The following is a 26,094-nucleotide window of genomic DNA, read 5'->3' as shown; positions in this document are numbered from 1 at the left end:
CAGTGTTGACTGTGGTCTTCTGCTGGAAATTGTCTGTTGCTTCTCTTCCTCCTGTAAGTGTAAATATGTGAATGAGAGGCTAAAGATACAGAGGCATCACTTATTGCTTAATTTAGCCAGTAGAGGTTATTTTCTAGGAGTTGTGTATCAACAAAGATCTCTGGTAACTGACAGAAAAAGTGCTGACTGACATATTAACATTTCTAGGTAATGAGATCTTTAGGGAAAATATAATCTTTGGAAGGTTCCAGATGAACTGCAACTATTTTGATTAACTTTTTGTGTGTCTATGTTAACTTTTGCTGATTTTACACAGGGTAATTGCACGAGTGCAAGACTTAAGCTCTTGGAATAATGTTACTGCAATTTCCTGGTCTAACTAGCTTGTGTATTACATTTCTGTCCTAATTTCTCTGCTGTTGCATGTGCTTAGTGAGCATTTTTAGTGATTTTCATGTTGTAGCTCATGTTTACCTAAGGCAGGCCTATTAAGCAAAGCGTTTTGGATGCTAAATAGAGCTGTGATGCTTCTTAGCATTACTGAGGGACTTTTTTTCCTTTTCTGGAAGGAAAGTCTTGAAGCAAATTTCCTTTGCAACTTTTTATTCTCTTTTTTTTTTTTTTTTTACCATCTCTTGAGTGCCAGTAAAATGGGTGGGTTTTTATGTTTCATTACCATTTCTTATAAGGTCTGCCTTTAGACCAGTACCCATTTTCTAAATTGTACTTCTGTAGGGTTTCAAAAAATCATGGTAACCAGATGCAGTATTTGTCTCTGGCCTGGCAAAGTGTTAGGTTTAACAAAAGAAGCTAATAAAAATGTTCAAATTGACCCTTCTCATCATTTGGACTTCTTGGAGCTCAGTCAATCACTCATTATTATCAGAGTTATTCACACAGAGGCAGAAGTGCTAGTGTTTCTCATAATCAGCCCTTGAGCCAGACATAATTTGCAATTTGAAGCATTGTATTTGGAAACAATAATGCATTAAAATGAACAGAGCAGGAATTAGAAGTATAGTTGTGGAGAGAACGCGTTGCTGAGTAGCCACGGTTTAAACGCTGTCTCTAAGGATCCTTAGTGGACACTGGTAATTAGAGGCATACAATGTAGTATTGTTCATACCTAAATGGGTCCACAATTTTTAAACCCCTCTGTGGAGTGTGACAAATGCAACGGCAGAGGTTGCCCAGCTTCTGCGTGGCTGCAGGGCAGCTGTGGGCAGGTGGGAACGCTGGGGTAAGGTGGTGTCACCTGTTTGGCACAGTATGAGCCAGAGATGGGGCTGAACCTGGCACCCAGTAGGGATGTAGGATTTTACTTCTTCACAGAAAAATTGCTTATGTTATAGAAGAGTGACTACACTGTACTTTCGGTTGTTAGGAACTTGTTAATAGTGGCTGCAGGAATTTTTTGTTATCCCTATGTATGATACTATGTATTGCAAAGCAGAGAGTTGTTATGTGTGTTTTTATGTATGCAGTCTGGGAGTTAACATACTGCAGGCTTTCACTCAGGCTTTTTCAGGAATCTGCTCTTTACTCTGTAAGTGAGGCTTTATTTTGTTTTTGCAATTTATATTTACAGTCTTTCAGTTACTGTTTAGTATCTTACTGTCCAGAACTGCATTTTAGAACAGGGCACTGCCGTCTTGAAGAGCATTCTGTGTGAGAGGGGTGAAAGGAGAATTTCTAAGTATATTAAATCACAATATAAAAGTATATGTTGCTGATTGAGATGATATATTTATAAAATACATATTAATATATATATTCTATAAAAAGACTGAATTAGCTTGGCTGGGTTGCATGTATGAGCTACTTTCTTCAGTGACAAGTAGCACACTTGTAGTAGTGTATCAAATTTAAGATTGGGCCAAGTAACTGTGGTCAATAACTACTCTCTTTTTTGAATACATGCACACCATTAAAGAATTCGGTCACAAATTTTAAAATGCTTAGACTGTTATGAAATGTCCATTAAAATGTCATGTACTGCTTCTGTGGTTGCTCCCATCACTGATGACTGTTAACAAAATTATACTTAAGCAGAAGATTTTTTTGATATTCCTGACTCCTTCAGGGATGCCACAATCCCCAGTCTAACAGTTTTTGTCTGACCACCATGAATATGAATTATTTATGGTGACTTTTACTATGCTGTGGTATTGCTTACTTGAGTAGATTTGGACATCTCTGCTATCTTGCTGCTTTCTTTCCAATAGTATAATTGTAAAGTTTTTCGTACTTTCTTTGAACTTCTCAGCCTACATTTCAACTACCGTAGTTTGAAGTAGTTGTTAGGGCTTTTCTTGTGCTTTATTTATTATTTCATTTATTTATTAGAGTTGTCCATGGCTCCAACTAGCTTCAGGCAATCACGAGTAGCAATGCAAGAAGATTATCTTCTGTTTAGAAATTTGCAAACAGATGGTCTTTCCATAAAAGAAATCTGTTTTTAAAAGTTCCACCATTTTATGCTGGAAGTAAATATTACAAATGCTTAAGTTGTGAAAAGAGAGCGACTTGGTGTGAATAATATTCTGCCTGTTGTGTCATGCCTTTCAGGAAATGTTATCAAAACTGTTTATGAAAATAATTGAATGAAGCCTCATGACATGTCTCTAGTTTGGCATCTTACCCATTTTCTTTGAAGTTGGGATACTGGCTCACAAAGACAGGCAGATTACGTTTCACTGGCTGGAAGCAGTTATGGATCACATATGTTGTTTCCACTTCTTTCCAGGAAGTTGTTGTGGGAATCACCGGTGCTGTTGTACACGAAGTGTTGAGATAAATGCGCTGTCCTGTCTGTTCTTTTTGAGTAAACTTTGGTGAGATGTACTAGAACACCCCCTTGAACGGGGCTGAAAAATGGCTTTTTAGTGTGTGGAAAGTGATACAGAGGCTGCTGCGAGAAAATGCGTGAATAAAACACAGAAGACCTTCACATGCTTTAGAGTATTCAGGCCCAAGATGGGCACTTCAAAGGGCTGATACTTTGCAGTAATATCCACTTTGGTTCTAGTGCTTTAAATTTCTGTGTTTGTGGCTCAGCACGTTTCCTTATTTCTTGAAGGCAAACCTCACTGGCCTGAAGAAGTACAGGTGTACTTTTTTAGAGTATTCTTCATTTTCAGGAGTTAAGTGTGACCTTTTGTAATGTGCTTTTCTTGGTTTGTGACAGCAGAGTGCTCCAGGAGCCCTCCTGGCAGGGATCCTCTGCTGAATGTTGCATCAGAAGGATTGCTGCTTTATCAGTTTTAACATAGGCAAGGAAATCCATGGAAAAAATGAAGTTATCAGTGTCTGTTTTAATTATGCCCACAATCTCCTGCACCAAGGTGCCTGCACATCAGTGCTTTTGTGTCATCTCAGGACAGTGCTGCTGCTGCTGAGTCACTCCAGCAGTCATTCCACTCCCTCCCAACAAGTAGAATTGGATCTGCTAATTTGGTTAGTGATAACATGTGATAACAGGCTATATCTAAAATTCCATTGCTGATATGTAAATGTTTACATTTAAAGACATGTTTTTAAAAAAAAAGCACTTGCACAATTTTGCTTGGAATGGAAGGCTTCTAAACCTTCAGGTCATCACTAAGGAGGGTGGCTTTTGTTTGTGTGCTATGTTAAATCTTTGTTTTTGTGTTGTTTTTTTTTTTCAGCAACAGAATGGTTTTGTGTATCCCAATAATATGCTGCAGTATAGATCTTATGATTTTGCTGGTGCAGCAGGATGAAAAAGAAATTATTGCAAAATCATTCAAGCAGTATTTAGGTTATGTGTGTGTGTCTGAATACTGTTTGTTACTATGGGAAAAAGAGCATGCCTTGAAGCTAGAAAACACTGACAAAATAGCTCAAGACACTTACCAATTGTTAATTTTTAATGATGGTCTTTTTTCTATTAAGGAACATAATGCTACTGAACTTCTGTCTCAATCAATTTTTGTGTTTTTTTCATTAATCAACTAATGCATGTTTCTTCTGTAGCTCTTTATTCTAATGAAATATGTGGATGATTTGGCAGACTACAATGATCTCATCAGTAACGCATCAGAGTAAAATCCATTTAGCAGATTATGCGAATATTATTTTTGTTGTATCAAGGATGCTGATATATATTCTTTTAAACTGAATCTATTTTTGAGATAACTTGTAAATGTGGAATTTCTGTTGTTACTCAGGCATCCTTCTTGCTTCGCATGTTCTATCTGTATTTATATCTATTTATGCAAGATCATTTGCATGTTCTTTATGTCTTCATCTGTACTTTATGTACATTTCACATATTTTTTTATATATATGGCATCGTGTTGTAGCTTGAGCCAGTTCTTTAGATGTTCTTCTATGCTGTCTTCTCTGTTGAGCCTCATACTGTTCAGTTGCTCTGATGCACTGGCCCAAAGCCACTGAAGGCACCTGTTAGTCAGTGCCTCTCTGGTTAGTGTGATAGACTTTGGATTAGGCCACCTCCTAATGGTGACAGTCATTCAAGCAAGTAAGCTTGAAAGTGAGCCAGCTGACACAGAGGTTTGTGTATTCATTTTGGTTTGATTAGATTATCCAAAGTTCATGAGATTTCCTATTTGAGGGTCGAGTTTACAGGTCTGTGTTCTCATCTTCTCATTAATAATAATGTGACAAACAAATATCATGTGGTCTGAGGGTGGTCCTTTCCTCTGATGTGACTTGGCTGTTATGCACTAGAGATTATACATTTAAAAGATGGTCCTCTTACAATTTTTAATTTATTCACTTACTGGGATTCCTGTTGTTGGCTGAATTTGAGGATATTAAGTCTGTGGATCTGTGAATATGACTTTGAGCATTTACACTTACCTTGAAACTTTCTCCAACCCTTAATGTAAAAGGAGAATTAAGAAGATATAAAATAAGTAGAACTCTGGAGTATCTTGGCAATTAGAGTGAACAAAATTTCAGCTGCTCTCTTTCATCAATTTCTCACACTCTTGGACAGACAGGGTATTTTTAATTTACAACCTGTATTTCAATAAGTCATAGAAATTTTTTCTTTGCTTGTGCAGCTACAAAATAAAATTAAACTTTTTAGCTATACTTTTCATAACAGAATTTAAATGCGAGAGCTATTGAATAAACAAGCTGTTACATGAAGTAAACATTGTTAGTATTATGAAGAGATCATTCTGTAACAATACAGTTCATGTCATCAAAGAAGTATTAAACTGTATCTGGGAAAGGATATGTATGAACAGAATGGTAACTTTTTTACAACTTGAGAATTGGAGGAAAATGTGCATTCCTTTTTTTCTCTTTTATTTTCTGCTCTGAGATAAAATAATCTGTGCTCTGCTTCTAAGAATTGAGATTGAGGAAAGTGGTGTTCAGGTCAGTGTTGTGCTTCTGTGGCTGTAGGTGCTTCAGACTAGCTGGTGCAGCTCAAGCTTCAGCACCAGAACTGTTCTCCTCATGAATATGGTAGCTTGGGGAGGCAGCAGTGTGTGAGATTTGGTTGCATGTCATGTAGTAGCTTGTGTCTGTGCATTGGTATTTTGTGCAGTGATTTAGGCTGGGCTTTTATAGCTCACAGTCAAATTGTCAGCACCAGACCTTGCAAAAGAAAAGAGCTTGGGATTAGATTCTCAAGACTGTCTGAACATCAGTGCCATAGATGCTCCTTTTCTGAACGTTTTTGGGTTTTAATTCCAAAGTTAGTAGTTTCTAGCTTTGTTTTAAGCACTGTCCTCATTTTCACTAATGCAAGGAGCATTGCTGTGCACAGATGCTGAGCGATGGAGTTTTCATGTCTGTATCAGAAGGAAAGTTGTCATTTCATTTGCATTTGTAAGAGCTGCAACAAGTATCCCAGCAGCCAGCCCCCCAGCAGTGAGAATGAGACCATCTCAGGTTCAGACAAGCGCCTGAAAATCACCAAGTGCTTGAGGCACTCTTAACCAGCTGCACGCAGCAGAGAACTGCTCCTGCCTCTGGGGAGGGAGCAGCGAGGGCCGGGATCACAGCACTTGCCTGTGTCCTCAAGGCCTTGCAGAAGTCTAGAGTCTCTCTGACACAGCACAAATTGATGATGATTTCTGCCTTACAAAGGAGATACCTTTGATTCCACTTTGCAAGTTTCAGTCTTAGGCTGTTCTCAGTAAGTGAGCAGTCACTTCAGAGGGAGAACTTATTACGTGGGTGTGCCAGGCCTTTCAATATATGGATTATGGAAAAAATAGTATTAGAAGCAGTAAGATTCCAAATTTGCCATGGGTCATATATGGGATGCACATCCTAATTCCACCTCTCCTTCCTCTTGAGTACCTGAGCAGTAAAGAGGTAAGACTCACAATGATGAAGCCTGGTGGCTTGCAGGGAAGGTGTCAAACACAAAATGTTCATGGGGCAAGTCAGGGACTAGACAAATCGCACTTGAAAGGAGGTGAAACTTTCATATAGGTAAGCCAGATCTGTGTGTTGAGCCAATGCGTTCAATTCAGGGTGTTGTACATGCCAGGAGTAATTCCAGGAGCCTGATCCAGACTTTTGACTCACACAACTAAACAAGGGCCACCAAACAGCAGAAAGGGCTTTACCTCTGCCTGTGGAGACAGTGCACAGAGAGACACTGTGGGATGTGTATTTGGTGTTTCAAAGGGATATTACATAGACTGTTTGAATTTCAGTGATCTGAATAGTCTTATTTCTGTGTCTTTTTTCGGTTAATATTAATGAAAAGAAAACATTGTTTATATAAGTAGGAAACATCTACCTGAAGAAATTAGGACAGGTGATTTTCAGTATCTTGACACCAGTGTAGTCACACCACAGTACAGTTGACAGAGTTTTAACAGCTGGCTTTAATGGTGTGCCTTAGCATTGCTGGATGTTGCATTTCCGTAGTTAAACTTAGCTTGAATCTGACTGTTAAATAAATAGTTTATAAATGTCTGCTATAAATTTGGTGGAGAGGATGCTGATTTGGGCTGTGGGTTTCATTATGACTGTAAATCATACTTCATGAAGCAAACACTTTTAATAGCAGTAAATAAAAAACACGGTTATTACTAGCAAGAATAATCTTACCAAAGACTTAGAATTATGTTTGTAGTGGGGAGAGTTGACTGCCCCTATAGAAATAAAGGAGGTGTGTGGCGGTGTAAAAATGTATCTCCATCAGAGTTTTTTTCAGCACCTTTCTCAAGTGCTTGGTGGCTCTCTCGGTGTCTTCTTGAGATGCTGTCTTAGCGTCTTCTCAAAGCTTTATGATTGTTTAGCCACAATTAACACAACTGTGCATTGAGCTAGAAACATGGAGGCAATGAACATGAAACAATCAGGGAGGGGGGAGGATGGTGTTTGCTTTTCTGGGTTCCAGTGTAGGGACAGTGCAGTTAATGTTGCTGAACTTGTTACAGGCAGTGGTGATTATGGCAGATAGATCACTTCTGCGGGTGACAAAGTCCAGAGAACGCACCTGTGCAAGACCACCATGGTTCATACCCTGCCAGGCTGTCCACTGCTGGGATGACCACTGAGCTTGTCAGAGATGGGCACTGGGAAGTCTCCAGTCAGAGTGGGAAAAATATGGCCATCCTCTGAAATGCCTGGGAAAGAACCAGAGCTGTCTTCCAGAGACTTTTATCAGGATGGTCCTCGGGGACAGAAGGAACATTAATTCCCGGACGGTTGGAAGAAAACCCTGAAAGAGAAGAAGGGTTGTTGCTGCAACTTGCTCGTGACTCAAAGCAAACTGAGCCCTGGTGCTGCTCCAAGTGCTCCATGTGTGGTGCCCACCTGTGCCTCTGTGGGAATGCACATGAGCTCTGTGTGCTCTGGACTTGCGTGGTTGGATCTGCAAATTCAAACCATTGAATTCTGCTAGGTTTGCATTACATGTTAATGTTAGAAACACTCTCCTCACAATCATGCAGCCTGACCAGACATTTACTAGATTGCTTATAAGGATTAATAGAAAATTTCTGTGTACTTTGTTTTTTTAATAAGGCATTGATTTCACTATATATCTGTTCATACTTTTAATGAATTGATTTATGGTGGCAGAAATTCTGTTTTGCTGCCAAAACCTAATGGACAATAACTAATTCAATTTTTTTCTTCCCCCCCGCCATTTTTTTAAACCGTGATTTCTTTTTCAAAAATAAACTGGGTACTCCAGAATTTGATTCCTTCGCATTGCCTGACATTTTTAAATGGGTTGAGGAAGGACAGGAGACTGAAGCAAATGTGAGCATCCCAGAGATGCTGTGCTAGAGTGCCACATATGTTGCTTGTCTCCTCACAGCTCTGCATGTTCTGTCAGTCAGACCCATGCTGCCACCTCAGGCACTCCCTGTGATTCAGGGTAGAGTGGCTCAGTTCCACTGTTTTTCTGCCAAAACTCCTCTTTGAGGTTTTAGGGCTATTTTAAATTAAACAATCTCTTTTGTCTTGTTTGCATCATCCAGAACTTGATTTGAATCTCTCGTGCCATATATGTAAATACTTTGTATGATTTTGATTACTCTAATAAATAGGTGGGTGTTTTAAAAGATACATTTTGGTGTTTTGAATTTAATTTCAGTTTTATGAATTTAAATTCAGTTTGAATTTATGTCAGTTTTATATATAACAGTATAAAATCAGACACTTTAACTTTACACCCTATTTTGCATTTTTTAACCCTATCATGTCCTCTGCCTATACCCTATCAGGTGGTTATTAATAAACAGATTTAGTTTTCAGATGCCTGAATTACTTTGGAAATGAGCAATCTGTGTGAAGAATGGGCACACACTTGAAAGTTTATGTACATGCTCCTACGCTGTATTTTTGTGTTTTGGTTTTAAAGAGCTGCTCTAAGAGCCATAAACATGATTACACAATATAAATAATATCTGTTGATTGAATGGCCGGAAATCAATCATTCTGCATGGTTGCTGTGTGGTATGTCTTCAACCCACACAATGGCTTTGTCCTAGAAAAAAAGGAACAAGTGGGAAAATATTTTAAATGCCTGGTAAACTCTAAATATTTTAAAGATATTAACAGGTCTGAAGGAAGCTTTAAGAACTCTGTGGTTTATTTCACTGTCCATGAGCATTTGTGGTGTCCTGTCAGCACAATTGCTAGACATGTTTGATTGTAAAGTGCTTTAATTACACTTTTGATGTGAACCTGAATGTGAAGTGCCAGTGTCAGTCAGCTCTCAGATAAGCCTTTGGTATAAAAAAAGTAAAATTCTTACTGCTTTTGGTGTGATAAATGATGCCACATTTAATTGGTATATATACTGTTTAACAGATACGCGTTAGCCCTTCTGCTTTAAATAGAAAACTTCCATCTAAAGTTTAGATCTATTTAAAGGTTATATTAAAGTGTTTGTTTGGTTTACTCTATATGAAAGTCATTCCTTCCAGAATAGGTCAGAAATGTCTTAAGAAATATGAATAATTTTGTCCTAATAATAACTGAGTATCTCAAATTCCAAATTCTTCACTCCCTGAAAGTGTAAAGAAAACAGTTGAATGTGCAGATATGGAAGAAACCTAATATATTTGAAATGTAGCCTTTAGAGGGGAAGAGGAGATGTGAAGAGGGCAAAGTCAGGGTTGGCAGCACCAGTCTTTGTCTAGGGCAGCCCAGACAGCTCTGTCCCTCCTACACTGGAACACCCCTGGGGAAGGAGTCATGAGTAATAAAGTTTAACTAAGAACCCCTGGTGCTAAAAAAGAATAAATTGGCAATTTTGAATGGTGTCCCCTGTGTGGTGAAATGGCCCTGGAGGGGTGTGGGGGGCGGTGCTGCCCCGGGAGCTGCCGGACCTGCAGTTCCCTCTCTCCCCACGTGTCCCTGGGGAAGCCTTTGCTTAATGCAAACCTGGGCTGTGTCTTTGGGCACAGATAGTACTCTAAAACACTGTTTGACTGTCTGTTTGAGAATAGTGGCCCCAAAACCCTGCCACAAAAGAGAAATGTGGTCCCAATTATTATTTTTTGTTCGTTCTATTCTCTAATGAGGAATTCTATAAACTTTTAAGAGGAGTGAAATGAAAATAAAAATTAAAAAAAACCACTTTGTGTTAAAAAACCACAACCAACCCAGAAGCAGCCTGAAAATACTAAAAATTGAGATTCTGAGGTCTTTGCACTTTCCCTTCTTGGTTTCCCAGCAGTCCTTCTTGGAGAGCTCTCTTTGTCATGGAAGAAGGAAAATACAGTTTTGTTCATGTCACAAGTTAGATTCTTTTTTTGTGTGTTATTAACAGGTTTGGGAAACATCGCAAAGATGACAAGAGTGAGAAAACTGGTAAAATAAAAGTGCAGGAAGCTCTTTCTTCAGAAGAGGAGAGAATACGAATGAAGCAAGAACAGGAGAGGTAGACTTCAGTATTTGCTTAAACCTTGATAGAGAGAGTTTGCTTTTTAAATTAAATAACTGAAGTTCAATTTTCACTGATGAAATTTTCCACATATTGATATGTTTATATACTTCAAATAACAAGACAAAGCTGGATTTATTTTGGACATTAGTATGAACAGCTCCTTTGGCTGTGTTAAGCATCTTTTATAGACACAGAGCTCCCTTTCTTATTGAGGAGACTGAAATAATAAAATGAAATGCTTTCTCTATATATTCTATAACTGATTTTACTGACATTTTCAGAAAACAAATATTTATATAGAATGAAGTATGTTTTGTATTTTTCTTCAGAGTTTTGCATATCTAGATTTTTCATTGATAAATTTAGAAGAAGCCTAAAAATTATACTTACTAGTATATTTGTCACTGGAGTCCAGTCTATTTATGTGCCATGCAGTCTGTTTATGGAATGATATGTATATTAAACTGCTAATTGTAAAAATGAGTGGTGAGTACCTCTATTTTTCCTTGACAGCTTCCCTTAACATTAAAAAATTATATAATATATATGTCATATGCTCTTCTTAATATTTCCAGTCTACTTTCCATCCTGTCTCTTGTAGTCCTAGATATTTGGGGTCTAGACTCTGGTGTCTTTCAGATCAATTTAGTCAAAATCTTGAGAAGCTTAGGTTATCAGTTAACTTATACTGGGAAATGTGAGTGGAGAGACAGCCTCTTGGAGCAGACATCAGTAAGGAGACAAACTTTACAAAGTTTGATTACTGAATGGTAAATAGATTCAGACACACTTAGCAGTGAAAGTGAACTATGCATTAGAATTATTTATCTAAAAATCATGCTATAGCACAGCCATACCTTTAGGATAGATGGAGAAACTTTTTTGTCCTTAGATGAGATATCACTAATCGGTCATAATGATGTCTTTAACCATTATCTCTATGCACCTTAGTCTTCTGCAGATAAGAACAAAAGTTCATGAATGGTGGCTTCATCATTAACAGATCAGCAGAATAGAAAGCCACAGTAACTCTTGTGTAGACTCCTCAGTTATACCTAAAATGATTTGCTTTCAGTTCTTTTAGGGTTGAGTGATTCACAGTAAAGGCAGGCTGGGAGTGTGTGTTTATTGGTTTAACTTGTTAAACTCCAGAAACTTTATAATTTGTGACCATCTATTTAGATTATACCATGGGATTTTTTTTTTACTCTTTAGCAGATATATTATCATAAATTGATGTAAAAATGTATTCTTGTCTTTGTCCATCCATTCTGATTGTAGAAGGTGGCTGGATTATAGTGCCTGCATGTTTTTTGCTAGCCTGATTTTTTTTTATTTTCTCTTTTTTAACAAAAGTGAGGCAGGATCATTAAATTTGTTCCTGTTTTTAAAAGTAAAGTTCTTGCAGATTAAATGGTAAAGAGAAAGGCTGGAATTGAAGGAAACAAGTGATGAGGGTGTTTGTGCAGCCAACTTCTCTTCACATGGATGGAGCAGCTGCAGAGCTCATGCCAGGGGTGCAGAGCCATGGAAAGCTGCCTCGTTTGCTCTGCCCAGCTCAGGGCAGGGGATGGTTGGCCAGACAGGCACTGCACTGTGCCCTGGCTTCACACACTGCTGAGCCCCAGCTGCCCCTTACAGTTTCTTAGTAACATAAAAAATCAGCTGTATACATTTATAAAAAGAAGACTTGACGCCTGAGTTAGTAACATTTTCTCTCTTCTCATTCTCTCTCTCTGTCTCTCTGTGTTTCTCTGTCTCTCTCAGTAAGAATGGTCAGAGTATAGACTGTCCATGTGATGATGTAAGAGAGGTTGCAATAGTCACGCTGGGTACCAAGGTAGAATTATGAAATTATTTGTATAGCCCCCAATGCATGGAGCAAATCCTAATCCCTGTCCATCAAGTTATGCTAACCAATTTGAATCTTTCCTGGAATCTCACTCCTCGTGTGTCATAAAAACAATTTTATGTGTTCACTGAAACTGCAGAAAATGCATGTGCCAGAACTTCATAACAGCTTGATGTTACAGTAACATGGGTCCTTCTCCTCCCATTACTCTCTTTCCCTGTGTATTTGCTTTCCTTTGTGTTATGTCTATAAGAGAATGCAACTTCTTTGGGGCAGTCGCATGTACAACTAATAAAAGATAATAAAATAGCAACCGAATGTGTGAGGTGCTTCCTTATGTTTCTAAAAAATTCAGATGTTGATTTAGTCCATAGAGACTAAATATTTTTGCAGCTAGATTGCAGAGTTTCCTTTTGATCCTGTAAAATAATGATGTTAGATACATGCTGTTAATGAAGAGTACTCTTGCAAATTAACTGAACAATCCCTCAAAATGCTTACTAGGAGACAGAGTAAAAATATTACTGTCAGTGTTGGCTCATAATGGCTGCTATTTTAACTTTGTTTTCTGTGGTTTTTTTTCTCCTCAATTTTTTTAGCAGTGCAATTCACTTGTTCTATTTTACTTGGTATTTGATACTGTATACCTCTAAAATGATGCAATGCTTTGGGGAAATAGGTTGGATTTAATGAATTTACTATGTATGAGAGGCTAGGAGCAAAAATCCTTGGGGGGATCTGAGAACAAGTGAACAGCCCATTAAGAAATCAATCATGCCCACAATTTTATGGAATTATTAATTTTAATAGTATTGTGCTTACAGTAGTATTTTCTTTAAAACTAGCATCCATATGGATTATGAGACAAATAAGAAAATTAATGCTCTTCAATTTACCATAATTAAATGAATAAAATGGCCTTTATTAAATATATATATATTATAAATATATTATTAATAATAATTTCTTGATTCTGTGATTCTTTGGTTAAGGAGTGTATCTCAAGCTGTGAATCTCTTAATATACATCCTATTTATGTTGGATACATATATGTATATGGTGCATGTTTACTGACAATCTTAAAGTAATTTTGAATGAAAGATGAAGTTATCTAGTTGAAAATAATCCAACTTTCAATTACAAGGAATACTGGAACAATTAGGAGTTTTCTTGAGGAGACCACCCACTAGTCTTACCAAAAATTCTGTAAAATGCTTGCTATGTGTAAATCCTCCAAATGTTGGAACAACAGTTCATCCAAGGCCATAGAACATTGCCCCATGTAACTGTGCTTTAACATTGGTTTATTGCACAAAAACAAATCTGCTTGCATTATCCTTGAGTATCTGCCAAGCACTGATCTTAAAATCTGTCTGGGCTGTGCTGTGCTGTTAGAAAGGGTTCTCCCCAGCAGTGGCACCAGTCAAAAACCTGAGGCAAGATGAGGCAATAGGTTTTCTGACTGTGGCCTTGAGTCTCCTAAGAGTCTGTACTACAGTCTTGAGGAAGCTGAATAAGAACCAAATTCAGTTACTTCTGGTCCTGTGCCAGATCACAACTGTTTTACATATATGCTAATTTGGAGCTCCTCTTTGCTGTGTGGTCATCTTGTCTGTCTATCACTTTACTGCTCAAAGTGGGTACCACTGAGATGCTACATTCACACGGATAGGCTGAGAAAACAGCCCTAGGTCCTTTGTGGTTTTGTTATAGAAGGTCTTTTATCAAATCCAGGGTCTCCTGATGTACCTGGGGTTTGCATATTTCCTAAGATCCTTTGGATTTTGCAGACTGGAGATGTGTGGAATATTTTAAGCTTTTAGAGCTGCTTCCAACTGCTTATAGTTTTGCACAAGCATTGCAATGTTGGATAGACTTAAAAGGAGATTTTGAAACTTTTGTCAGTGACCAAGAAGAATCAGTTCATATGGGTGGTCACCTTGTTCTGTGCTGCTGCATCTAAACCTCTAGAAGCCCACAGACCTTTCCATTCTAGAAACCCTCTACATCTGGTCTTTGAGGGTCTTCCAGGGTAGGTTTGCTCAATATTTGGTCAGTGTGTCCATTGATGTCCTGCAACCTGATTGCTCTGAAATGTTTTCTGAATTCTTCAAGGCCCTTTAGTGTAGTCTCCTTCTTAGGATATGTGAAGACATAATTGTTTAAAAAAACCTACTGCTTTTTTCTTCTGGTTGTTACTAGTATTTCTTGCTGGAGAGAGACATCCCTCCAAACAGCAGGTTCTTGTTTCTCTCTCTTCCACACCCTTGCATTTTCCCCTCAATTTCCTTTTTTTTTTTTTTTTTTTTCTTCCCTTTTTTCCTTCATTCTTTTTCTTTCCATTTAAACTTTGTATTCATTACAGAATAAATTGTTAGCAAATCCAAAACCTTTCCAAACCCTTTCCCTGTGGTTTTCCCTTCTTTTAGCACAGGCATGTGCAGTTCTTGGCACGCATGGCAAGACCATGTGTGCTGCTGATCTTCAGCCTTGGACTGACTTCCTCCAGCAAAGAAAGTTCTCCCTGACCTGAACAACTTTACTCTTTGTACCCGAGTAGTAGATAACAGAGGAATGAATTAAACATACCTCTTTGTGAAGTTTATAAGAAATTATCTGAATCCAGCATGCTTCACTGCTGGATAATGCTTAAAAGATGAAAGTTGCAATTCTCATGTAATCTCATGATTCAGAGTTCATGATCCATCTATGGGCAAACAGCGCTTATGCTGTAATCCGCCTCTAGAGGCAGTTTCTCCTCTTGGAAGCAAAGTCTAGAGGATCTTTTCTCTGTTTGGTTAATACACTGATTTAAGAGCTTTACTAATGTTCTATAAATCCCTGTGTTACCCTAAAAGTGTTTTAATCTTAGAATTGTATTCTTCCTCAACTTTCACTGAAATGGATGCAAAATCAAGTGCTTAAACACCTGTGTTGGGAGGATCAGTCTTGAGGAGATAAGGAGAAACCTTTTGGGAGAGAATTAAAGTGTTGTACTGGTGGAAGCGCTGTGGCAGAGGCTTCGGAGACGCTGGGAGGGCGATAGAGCGGTCAGATGGGGGTCTGTGGAGCCGGGGGCTCGCTCTGCTCTGTCACGGCAGCTGTTCAGTCCCAGCCTGTGCTGTGCTTGCCGGAGGACAGTTTTAACACGGCAGAGCGGTGCCGCGCCGTGTACGTGTATGTGCATAGTTCCCGTCTGGACCAGAAACCACCTGCTGTGCCGGTTTCCCCCCGTTCTGTTTTGGAAAGCGTGACCTTTTGTTCCTCTGGGTTACAAAGGGAGCTACATTTACGTGATTCTGCCGTCGCTGTGCCCCAAGTGCCGCCAGTTCCCGGCCGGGAGGTGCCTGGGGAGCGGCGGGGCCGGGAGGGGGAGCTGCGGGCTCGGCTCTGCCGGCCCGGCCCGGCCCAGCTCCGCCAGGACCGCTCGGTGCGGCCCCGCCCGGCGCCGGTGTCAGCTGGGGACAGCCCTGCTGGGCGCCCGGGCTTGGCTGTGGGCGGCCGGGCTTGGCTGTGGGCTTTGGGCGGCCGGGCTTGGCTGTGGGCTGTGGGCGCCCGGGCTTGGCTGTGGGCTGTGGGCGGCCGGGCTTGGCTGTGGGCGGCCTGGCATGGCTGTGGGCTGTGGGCGGTCGGGCATGGCTGTGGGTTGCCCGGCGTGGCTCTGCGCTATGGACGGCCGGGCATGGCTGTGGGTTGCCCGGCATGGCTGTGGGTTGCCCGGCACGGCTCTGGGTTGCCCGGCACGGCTCTGGGTTGCCCGGCACGGCTCTGGGTTGCCCGGCACGGCTCTGGGTTGCCTGGCGTGGCTGTGGGTTGCCTGGCGTGGCTGTGGGTTGCCCGGCACGGCTCTGGGTTGCCCGGCGCGGCTGTGGGTTGCCCGGCACGGCTGTGGGTTGCCCGGCACGGCTGTGGGTTGCCCGGCACGGCTGTGGCTTTAGGCCGCCGGGAGCAGGCGATGCCGGCGGCGCAGGGCGGGGAGGGCGCAGGGCCGGGAGGGCGCAGCGCGGTGTCGCGGTGCCCGGGGAGGCGGGTCGCCTCTGTCCTGCACTGGCAGATTTGCTGTTGCTTTTGGAGCTCAGTCAATAGGCTGACAGCACTTTTTTCGTGCGGGTGTAAACAAGGCTGCGAGTAGAGTGGGTGTCGTTCACGCATTATTTGTCCTAAATTTAGAGGGAAACATTCTGCCTGCTCATTAATAGTTAAAATAAAACTGATTTTTTTTCCCCTCCTTGAAGGATTTGGTTATTCCATAAAATGCTTCCTGTATTATATTTTCCTAAGGGTATATGGGTCTTTATCTCTAACATGTAATAAACTTTTCTTCATCCTTCTGTAGTACCATTAAAGCCACAAGCCCTTTGTTGTAAAAGTATACTAATGAATAGAAATGTTACAACAAGAACAGAAGTCTTGTGTTTTCCCTTCATCATGCATCATCCATTTTAATTAGACGAAAGGGTGGTGAGTACTGTGACAAGAGTCTGGAATTAAAATCATTAATTGATGTCAAGCTGACGAGAGACTGCTAACATGAATTTACTGACAGCAGGAAAGAAATTAACCTTATTACTTTATTTAGTACATTGGGACTATTTATTATATTTTCCTATGTAAGTTCAATGTGTTCTGTTAGTGATGATAGAGAAAGACAAATAATTTATAAAACCTACATAAAGTTTTATTACTTCCTATCAATGACATTGGGATGAAAACCACATCAATAATTTACAAAAAACAAACCCACCACATCCTTCTAATCAATGTAACTCATCAGAAGCGTTGCAGCAATATTTTGGATATTTATATGAGTATAACAGGCTATGCTCTCTAGCCAAGCCGGATTGCAAAAGTGGTTTGATTTAAAGCTGTGCCTTAGTTTCTTAATGTCAGTGTTGCAAAAAATGAAACATATTTTCTGCAGCAATGACATTGATTGGAATAACTGTCTGGTTTGATCATCATTGGAAGGTCAGCCTAACAAAGATGAGTTTTAATGTTAAGCATCTTTATTCTTTAGATGAAAGAGTACAGCAGTGTCTTACAGAATGACAGCAGCATCCTATAGATAATTTGTGACCCAAAGGTCATAATAAAAGAATAGAGGGAAGGTCATCCTGTAGTAAAGGCCATCTGGAACTGTTAAAGTATCAGATGGAGTAGGGGGCTGAACAGCAGGACACCCTTGGTGTCTTTCCAGATTTCCCAGAGAGACCATAATATTTTTATTGGAAAACCCCAACTTTTTTCCCCCTTAAGCAAAATATTTTCACTGAGCAGTTTCATTTTACTTTAAGGAAAAAAGACAACATACTATGATAAGAAAATGATTTTTGTTTCTTACATTGTCTAAGAGATATCTGTATTTTTGAAATAACTCAAAGGTTCACCTTTACTTTCGTTGCTGTTGTATTTTGATGCCATTTAACAGCTTTCAGAGAAAGTGTTACCTCCAAAACCATTATTACTGCAAACATTCAGAATATAAGTAATTTATAAAATTTTCTGTTAAAACTTTCACCTTCTTCCCATCATGTAACAGAGGAAAAACTCCTCAGTGATCAGAAAATTAGAGCAATATGTTTCTCATTCTCACTTATTTTGTGATGTGGTCTGCTTGTCTCAGTTTCATTGAGATTTGTAGCATTGTTTTTGGCAGTGGTTTTTTACGTGATGGATAAGGGTCCAGGATATGAAAAAAAAAAATAAATGGCAGTAATTTTTGGAAGAGAATACAGAAGTGAAGCATGCAAATATTGAACTTCAGAAAAAAGATTTCAGGCCAGTTCCACTTCATAAAAATACTGACTTTGGGAGATATGTAAATTGAAGTCTTTGTAGAATAATAGTTACTGGAGTAATTTTTCAAGCAAAACATGACATATTCTCTAGCTACATATTGCAGTTATAGAGATTTTAAGACATCATGCTAAAAAGCGTATTTTCTCTATCATTTTTCTGTAGTGATTCAACACATTGCACCTGGGCAAGGTCTAGCCAAGTCCCTTGCAAGATACTGTAAAAACATAATTTAGGTGGTCTTTATAATATTCTGTGTTACAAATTAATTTAAGGTGTCTTGTAGATCGTATAGATTCAGTGCTCTCTTAGACATACCAGTTCAAAGTAAGAGCACTAAAATGTTTCACTTTAAAATGCCAAGAACTTTAGGCTAAGGCAGCAGCGTGTCCTCTGATGTCATGTGAACTTTCCTTTAGTGGCAGAGTTACTGTGGCAAAGACTTATTTGAGTATTAAAATAGCTGTACCATAGTTACTGACTTGCTGAACTTACTTTTGCTGAATAGAACAGAAGTCAAAACCTATCAGGTTTTCCACGCTGTACTACAGGACTCTGACAGTAAAACAAGGCATTAATCCTACTCCTTTTTTCTAATTCTTAAATGTAGCAGCAAGTATTTGACTAGCCAGAAAGACACCTAATGATACATACATTCTAACAGGCATATTGATCATCCCTGCACACTACAGCTACAACCTTTATTTTGTAACCAGTTACTAGAACAAACTTTTTGTGAGTTATGGGACCCCTGGCTCTGATTCTGCCCCTGCTAGACATTTGTGCTCTCAATACTGCAACCCAGAAAGGTTTTAGAAGTGAATCCTCAGAGGTATTGCAGGTGTGAATTTGAGGGTCCTAAGCTAAGATATTGACTTATAAGCTATTTTCTTTATTGGTTTGCATTTTTTTTTCCCTTTTCCTTTTGTTTCATCTTTGGTGTATGAGCTTCACATAATCCTTGCTTTATTGTGAGGTTTTTCATTGGGGTTTTGTTTTTCACTTCATACTGCTTCATTTTCCAACTTCCAGATTAGGCTATTTTATATGTAGTACTCTAGAAATGCAGAAAAATGGACCTGAAATAGAGCTAGCAGCAGAGTTTTGTGCCCCTCTTGTTATTAGACTTCAGCTAGAGGAGCATGGCTGGTGGAGAGGCTCAGCTCAACCAACTGGTAACGAAGTATTGTAGCTCGACCTCCAGTTGCTGCCTGCAGTATCTGGGAATGACTGATTTGATTCATGGTATATGGTACCATTTGAAATGTAGTATGCTTGTGTTGTTTGTTTCTTGCACACATGGGAGCAGCTGCTCCTTACACATCTGACTGCAGAATTCAGATGTTACCTACCAATGCTGTTTTGTGAAATTTTCTCCAGTTGGGGAAAAAATGTATGGGAAGAAATGGTCCAAGCAAGTCTGCATGAAGGAGGAAACCAGAGCTCTTAAAGTGAGGAGGCATGAAAGCAGGAGCTTGTGTTTCAGCAGTGTTGTGTTTCAGCAATAGTTGAATATCATGATCTCTTCCTTGCTACTTCAGTCCAGCAGAAGAGCTAAATAGAAGATTAGAGCTAGAATAATCTAATGATCGGGGTCCTGTTGTCATAGGTGTAAATATCAGCCTTTCTGGCCAGTTTTGTTACGCAAAAGAAAAACTAATATCCATTTTTCTTTCAGACAGCAATGATGTTCTTTGATGCAACATGGTTCCCAGCAGGGTAACAGTCTCAGTTGCTCATTTGGGTGATCCTCCACTGTTGGGGTCACTAACCCTTGATTTAGCCATGAAAATAAGGACAAAAAACTTCAGTCAAGGTAGTGATTGTTTTGTAGACAAGCAGACCTATGCTGCCTGTTTACCTGCAACATTCTCCTTTGGCTAAAACATACTCTTTAAAGAAAGCACAGCAGACAAACCCTCCACCCTAAAATGTGGCAGACTATTAACTGCAGAGTAGGCTGAAAGCTCCATTGAAATGTAAGTAAGATAATTTGTAGTTTTTTAAACTCAAAGTAAGTCAGGATTTTCACTTGTTTACTGCAACATCCAGGAAAGCAGGTTTGAGATACTCTGCTGGGGGGACTGTCTTCACTTTGGAAAGACAAAGGGTGAATCAAGAAGGTCAGGTGATAAGGCAGGATGGGGGTGAAATATATGAGAGATTCCACAAGGTTAGAGGAAATAATTTTAATGTCTCCTTTAGTTTCATCAATGTCACTTGATTTCAAATTGGTGTTTGCACTTCACCTGCTCATATGCATAATATTTACTTTCTCTCCTGCATTTTTTCATTTCTTTACGTCTTCATTTGTATTTTGCTGCCTTCTTTAATAGCCTTCTTTAATATAACTCCTTATAAAAATGAGCATAATGTTCTCTCCTTAATATATTAGGGCACTTAAAGTAATCACCTTATCACCTTTATCCTTCACCTTTTTTTTCTTTTTTAACTGCAGCCCTCCTGGGTTGTAGCTCATTAAACGTTTTTGAAATTCTCATGCATCTCTTCTGATTTGAGGAGGGGGGATCTTCAGAGAGACAGTAAGTACTATCACATATTCTAATTGGCAGATAGGCTGTGATTGTTGAAGGAGAAAGAAAATTAAGACTGTCTGATTATGTAGATACATTTCTTTAATTTAGAGATGATGGGCAGCCTTTTTAAATAAAAAAAAATGTAGTCCTTGTTATATTTCTCAGCTGTTGTAGAACCAATACATAGAAAATACATGCATGTAAAATTTCTGTGTAGGTGCAGAATTACAGATCTTTAAGAGTCACTTTTTCAAGGTAGGATCTGCATGGTATGCCATTTCTGCAAGATGTTTGTTTCATCCTGATTTTGGGGGGTTTTTTTTAGTTTACAATAAACTCTACAGCTTCCTATGAGAGTCTTCCACTGCCTTTTGTTTAGGAAGTTGCCCTGCTCATGGTATCTTAACTCAATTATTCTTGCTTCAGTTAAATACCTAACACATTCTTCTTTTCCTCTGGTATTTGCAGACTGCTGCTATGTCCCCACTCTGTCTTTTTCTTTCCCAAACAGCTTGATGTTGCTGACTCACATGTGTTACCAGTAGAACTTCCAGATCCATTCCTGAAAAAGCAACTCACAGATTTTTTTTCTCTACTTTTAATTGAGCATTTAATTATTTTAACTATGTAAATTACCTTCTAGTTGCTGTTATTTAAGTTAATTCTGTTTTTGAGTTCTACGCTGTATTTCAAAAACAGTTGAAATGTTAATGCTTTCCTCCAAAGTTTGTTCATTTGGGTTTTCTGCAGATTCAGTTGTGTCCTAATTAATCATGAAAAACCCTGAGTAAATTCCATCTGTCCATTCTGGTGACTGTGAACCTATTCTCTAGGTACTCTGTAGGAGCAGCCTTGTTCAACCTATTGCATCCATCCCACAGCTGTTTTTCTTAGCCAGGGAAAGTTTCTGCTCTGTTCACAAGGCCATTTCCCGTGTTTTAGAAGGGAATCTGACTGACTTTACCACATCTGTTCTTGATAACTCTATGATGGCTACTGCTTGTCCCATTGTGCTTACCAGTAGTTTACTTAAGCAGGGATTGAAGTTAAACTGATGAGTCTTTAATTCTCCTCCTTTTCTGAGGTATGTTTGACTTTTCCTAGTTTTTTAGTATATTAGCTGTCCTCTACAAGTTTTCCTAGTTGCTGAAAAAGTCTGAGGCTGCCTCAGACAGTTTTGTGAGTCAGATGAGCTCCAACTACCTTAATCAGTTTCTAGCTACTTTTTTTGCTGGTATATTGAAGATATTTTTGTTACTGGTGGTAGTAGTCAATTATGCTGGTCATCTGCTTGCAGTCAACCATTTCAGTGAAGACAGATGCAAAGGGAAAACCATTAAACCTTAGGTCTCCTCAGCATCATCTGTCAATATCCTTCCCTCACTGCCACGCAGGGGAGCAACCTTTTCTTTGCTCTTACTTTTACTGCTAATGCAATTACGCAATGATTTATTGTCATCTTTAAAGCTCCCTGCTACTTTTATTTCACATTATGCCTTAGCCTTTCTGATTTTGTCCCTGTATGCTTGTGCAAACTGACCACATTTTGCATGTGTTTCCTCATGTGTCTGAGGTCAGAGGATGTTCATATTTCAGTCAACTGGCCACACATGTATATCTATAGCAGATAAGGCAGAACTGTTAATATTTTTCTTTTAATGACTTGAAAAGATGGGTCTCTAGCCTTTCAATTTAAAAATTATATTTACATAGCAGTATTTTCTAACTTTTTTATAGAATGTGCTGAAGTTTTGAATGAAATGGGGGGAAATGAGGAAGAGGAGGTGTCTTATTTACAAGCTGTGGCTGTTGGTGGCCAGGATTATCCATTGTGCACAGTGATCCTTCGGAATGATTTTCCCAGGAAAGCAGATGGCTTTGCTGAGAGGTGGTTATAACTGTGATAACTGACTAGCTCTAATCATGGTAAGAAAAGCTAAGTGTCATATGCCGGTTCAGAGTGAAATCACAGTAATGCCTATAATCAAGGTACTCTCATTACAAGGGTAGTTGTCAGAAAAATTCTGCTTGGCTCCAGACAAAGGTCAAAGGAAAATACAGGAGAGGACAAACTCCCATATTGACTTGATTGCCAGAGATTAGAAAAAGGGCCATTAAAGCCCTGAAGGCAGTTGAGGAGGTTGGGGGAGGAACAGTGAGACCTGGTGTGCCGTGCCTGCAAGGTATTTTTCACTAGCAAAGAAGGAGGGGACAAATTTGACAAGATCTGGCTGCTGGCCAATGCACTTTCTGACCTCTTTATTAGAAGCGATATCTGGCAAAAATTGGACTGAATGTGTTCATCCCGCTGGACTAACTTGAACAAGCTGACTGGCTTTATAAACGTGTTGTTGTTTTTCTCTGTTTCCAATCCATCATCCCAGCGCATGCCAGTCTGATGGTAGAAGAACTGAGAACTGGCAGCTGTGAATGGCTTGTCATTAAGCTTCTGTCCTTACACAATGCTGTTTCTATCCTTAATAAACATTGTCAGCCATCTCACATATGTGGAACTGCAAGTGTTCAATACTGATTTTGTAAATGAGTGAGTCTCGGTGGAAAAGACTAGGGTGTGGATTATCACTTGGGCAATAGCTGAATCTTGGCAGCAGCAGGAGGATTAATTGAATTGACCAAGCAATTGCACACCAGAAACAGCAGCCAACTTTTTTTCTGCTCTTAGGGGAGGACATTGCTGCCATTGCAATGGTAAATGTAATGTATTAGCCGTGAATATCCTTCCCATGCTGTGTTCATCAATTAAGATAAGTAGTGATTTTTTTGCAAGGACCTAAATCACTAATATGAAAAAATCCAAACAAAGGAGACTGAAGGTCCCAGGGGATTTGCTATATATTTATATTTTACTCCTAACTTTAAATGAAATTAGGTTTGATTTCTTTTGACAGCTTTGCTTTTTCACTTTAACCAACAATAGCTCATCCAGCTCCATAGATTGACTTTTCTGTTGCTGAAAAAAAGTCTAGTTCAGAGAGCTGATGTAAACATATCTCAGGATGGAATTGAATCCCAAATTAATACGATTACTTTGTACCCACATATAAGTTGCATGGCTAAAGGCCCTTTGTGGTCAAGGAAGGGCTACTCAGCACATTTGGTAGAGCCTGCAGAAGGGTCTGGCTTCTCCTTAAAAATGTCCATGTTGCAGATGTTCAACTGAACTGTGTGCTGGACCTTGCAGCAGCTGCTGATGTGACTGAATCTTGACCAGCTTTCCTGGGAGTTCAGAACATACCTTGACATCTAAATTTAGATGTCTAAAATGTAGTTGCCTTCATCTGAAAGCTGAATATCACAGTTTTTAAGAGGGGAACGAGGTAGCTGCTGTTTGCTGGGGACAGATATGCAAAAGCTCTTGCCTTCTTTTTGTGACCACCATTTCATGTGCATAGGAACTGCTGTACAATGGGTATGTCTATCATTACTGGATTAGCTTGCAATGAAAAGCTCTTCTAACAATTATAGGAAGTTCTGCAGCTAACAATATTGTCATTTGAAGCAGTTATCATTAGCTTTTGAATTGAATGGCACACAAATGCATGAGGATAGTTTATACTGAACATTATAATTTGAGTCTCAAAAGTATGACAGTGCGTTGTTGACGTTTTCAGTATTAACATTTCAGCAGGAAGGGTTTAGAAACTTCTTAGGATAGCTTTTGTATTTTTAAAAGTTCAGTTTAAACACTGAAAAATTGATAGCAGTTTTTGCAAAAATTCTGTGACAATGAGAAGAGTTATGTGACTGTTAAGCATTATTATTATTACTGTTATTATCAAACCCTCACGAAATCCTTAGTAAGTCCATAAATCCTCAAAATTAGCTGATCTGAAATCTCAGACATACACATTTTTATTCTGCCATGTCATGAAGGAAAACAATTCAGTGAAGACAGCTTAATACACTTATCCACATTATGAAACCAAAGCACTGTGGTCAAACACTTCTCCAGATACTGGATTTCATTAGCAGGGGTGTTGCTGATTAGGGCTGAAGCACAGAGCGAGTTTTAGGTTCTCATCTGTGCTACATAGTGTGTTTACATAACCATTTTAATCTTCCCCACAAAAATCTGCACGGGCATTTCTCATATAGATACTTGATGTGGTGTATGCTAACAAATGATTTAGGGCTTATCAAGCATATACACACACATGGACACAGAGGGACCAACACAAAATACAGCATTACATGAAGTTCAGGTCCTTATATAAAAATATATTCAGAGTTAAAAGCTATTATAATTCAAAAAGGATAGTGCAGTATTCAGCTGAGAGCTCTTATTCTTTTCAAGAATATGCCTACATATTTTTCCCTAGTTGTTCCTTCAAGTTGAAAGACATAATGTTTAAATGTGGTATGTCCTTGAAAAGGAAAAGCCAAACATATTTTAAACAATATTAAAAAATATGTTAAGCAATCAAAATATTAATACTTCTGTCATGTGAAAGTGGTAGCATTTGCACACTGACTTAAATGTAAAGCACAAAACAATAATTAAGAGAAAAAAAACCTGAACACTTTGGGTTTCACATTTGGGTTGGACATCTTATAACTTTAATTTTAGTGTTATCATTTGTTAAATGTTATTACAAACAGTTACTGGGTAGTTTGTTTATAATTAACAGGAAGATTAATGTGTTTAGACTCTGATTTTTAATACTATGTACATGTATTAATACATTGTATTAGCAATTGTAGAAAGTACTCTAAAAATTTTCCTGGTGGATGTAAGCATAATTACTTGCATAACACTTCAACAATCAGTTCTTTCCCACTTGAATGGGAGTAAGTATCCCTCATGGAGCCATGCATGGGAAAACCTGAATTCTCTGGCTGCAGATGGCTCAGTATCCAAACTATTAAAGAGCCAATAAGCAGATGCAGGAGAAAATGTGGCTCACATGAAACAGGGAACACCGATGTCTGCACCTGTGAGGGGTGATGTGATCTTCATGGTCAAAAGTCACAGTTCACTGCCCTCTCCCATAGCAGTTTGTGTAACAAAGGCAGATATCACCTGTAACCACCAGGTAGTTTGTCTTATAAGCACTTCAATGTTCTAATTTAATTACTCTATGCCACATTATTATTATTATTATACTGTCTGATTTCATGCACTGAAATTGTAGTTATCTAAAATACATGGATTTTTTCTCCTTCAAATCGGTGTCAGACAGTGTTCCTTTATGTGATGATAAATTGTCCATTTAAAGGACAATTAAAGCTACCAATACATAAGAAATTTCTAATTTCCTTTGCTTCTCCCATTCAGAGGACAAATATCAGTAGAGAAATAAATTTCTTCATAGAATACTTAATACTGGACTACAAACTGGTAGGTAAACTATAGTGAGAGAAATCAACATGGACAGGTGATTTTTCTCCTACATAGGTACCTTCCAAATGATTAAGGCTGTAAGACCTTTGGGTTATAGGAGAGTTTTAAAGAGTTTTAAGAGGTTTTTTTAATTTTTTTTTAATTTTTTTTTTTAAATTGACCTGCAGAAACCATGTTTGTT

General features: G+C 38.9%; 1 protein-coding gene across 29 annotated transcripts in view; it reads left to right on the top strand.

Annotated features, from left to right (window-relative positions):
* The window catches only part of PARD3 (par-3 family cell polarity regulator), a 487,559-nt gene that overhangs the window by 361,571 nt on the left and 99,894 nt on the right, over positions 1 to 26,094 (top strand). For 21 of the 29 annotated variants that reach the window (XM_086863388.1, XM_086863514.1, XM_086863411.1 and 18 more), the window contains one exon: positions 10,250 to 10,360. The exons of 7 other annotated variants lie outside the window; for them this stretch is intronic. In XM_086863388.1, coding sequence (XP_086719514.1) covers positions 10,250 to 10,360 — 111 coding nt within the window. Of the gene's footprint in view, positions 1 to 10,249; positions 10,361 to 12,133; positions 12,318 to 26,094 lie in introns of those variants that run through there. One more of the 29 variants, XM_086863552.1, reaches the window with a different exon arrangement.

This window comes from Cyanistes caeruleus, chromosome 1, assembly GCF_971803275.1.
Source record: "Cyanistes caeruleus chromosome 1, bCyaCae1.hap1.1, whole genome shotgun sequence".
Classification (NCBI taxonomy): domain Eukaryota; kingdom Metazoa; phylum Chordata; class Aves; order Passeriformes; family Paridae; genus Cyanistes; species Cyanistes caeruleus.
The sequence above is the reverse complement of the archived record's forward strand: the minus strand, read 5'-3'. Positions and strand labels throughout refer to the sequence as shown.